The following is a 1288-nucleotide window of genomic DNA, read 5'->3' on the forward strand; positions in this document are numbered from 1 at the left end:
TCTGCCTCCCCTGGTGTGGCAGTGGTTGTGGGACCGTCAGCACTGGGAATAAATACATTCAGGAGCTCTGTGCCTCTGAGGGCTCAGGGAGCCTCACGGACAGGGATTCGTGACTCCTGAAAGCTTTGGCTCCTGATCACCCTATAAACCCACTGGTCCCATTTTCTTTTGCATTCAGAGAATCACAGAGTCATGGAATGGTTTGAGTTGGGATCCAGTTCCAGCCCCTGCCTTGGGCAGGGACACCTCCCACCAGCCCAGGGTGCTCCAACCCCATCCAACCTGGCCTGGAACACTCCCAGGGATGGAGCAGCCACAGCTGCTCTGGGAAATCCATCCCAGTACCTCAATACCCTCACAGCCAGGAATTCCTTCCCAATATCCCCTCTAATCCTACTCTTTTTCAGTGTGAAGTCATTTCCTGTTGTCCTGTCCCTCCATGCCCTTGTCCCAAGTCTCCATCCTTAGCTCCTTCCACACTCCCATGCTCTGATTCCTGTCTATTAAAGGCTTAGCATGTCAGGAAATGTTTCACACCTCCTCCTTTCCACCCTAACGCTGTGATGACCCAACCTTTGTCGTTGTGAGCAGGAAATGTTTGACGTCATCCTGGATGAGAACCAGCTGGAGGATGCCTGTGAGCACCTGGCTGAGTACCTGGAGGCCTACTGGCGTGCCACCCACACCACCAGCAGCACCCCCATGACCCCTCTCCTGGGCAGGAACTTGGGATCCACTGCTCTCTCACCCTACCCTGCTGCCGTCTCTGGCTTACAGGTAGGAAAGCTCCTCCAGCCCCAAACAGCAGTGCAGATCAGGTGGGTTTTCCCAGTCTCTGGGGTTAGTGGAGTGTGGTTTGTGCAGCAGGAGTTACGTTTGGTGTGTGAGTTAGGAGCTGCTGTTTGGCCGCTGCCAGCAGTGAGGTGTGTCGTCAGGCACAGTGCTGGGCTTTTATGGGAGATGAACCCCTCAATTTTTTTGGCAAGGAGTGAGCTTCTTATGATCCTTCTATTCCATAACATCACCAAACATTCACTTCTGGGTGGAAAACCCTCCATGCTTGTCTGTTGTGTCAGCAAAATGCCTTCACCTCCTTAGAGTTCTGTGACTAAAAGACATACTTCTTTACCCAGAGAAAAGAAATTGTGACCCTTTTTTCCCACAGGCATAGCTCAAACTCAGCTGAACTTTGACCCTTCCCTCGTGGCATGTAAATAGTCCTTAATGAGAAGTACATGTGCTTTGCTCAGTCTGATAGCAGTTTGGGGTTAGTGGCTGGGGGGGGTTG

General features: G+C 52.2%; 1 protein-coding gene across 1 annotated transcript in view; it reads left to right on the plus strand.

Annotated features, from left to right (window-relative positions):
* Window positions 1-1261, plus strand: part of LOC103799219 (voltage-dependent L-type calcium channel subunit beta-4) — a gene marked incomplete at its 5' end in the record, with an annotated part of 18204 nt that extends 16943 nt beyond the window's left edge. Inside the window, 2 exons of the mRNA XM_009071523.1 lie at window positions 592-777; window positions 1166-1261. Of these exons, the coding sequence (XP_009069771.1) occupies window positions 592-777; window positions 1166-1171 (192 nt within the window). The remainder of the gene's footprint in view (window positions 1-591; window positions 778-1165) is intronic.
* Between the last annotated feature and the right edge of the window lie 27 nt (window positions 1262-1288).

Source organism: Acanthisitta chloris, unplaced genomic scaffold (assembly GCF_000695815.1).
Source record: "Acanthisitta chloris isolate BGI_N310 unplaced genomic scaffold, ASM69581v1 scaffold31023, whole genome shotgun sequence".
Taxonomy (NCBI): Eukaryota; Metazoa; Chordata; class Aves; order Passeriformes; family Acanthisittidae; genus Acanthisitta; species Acanthisitta chloris.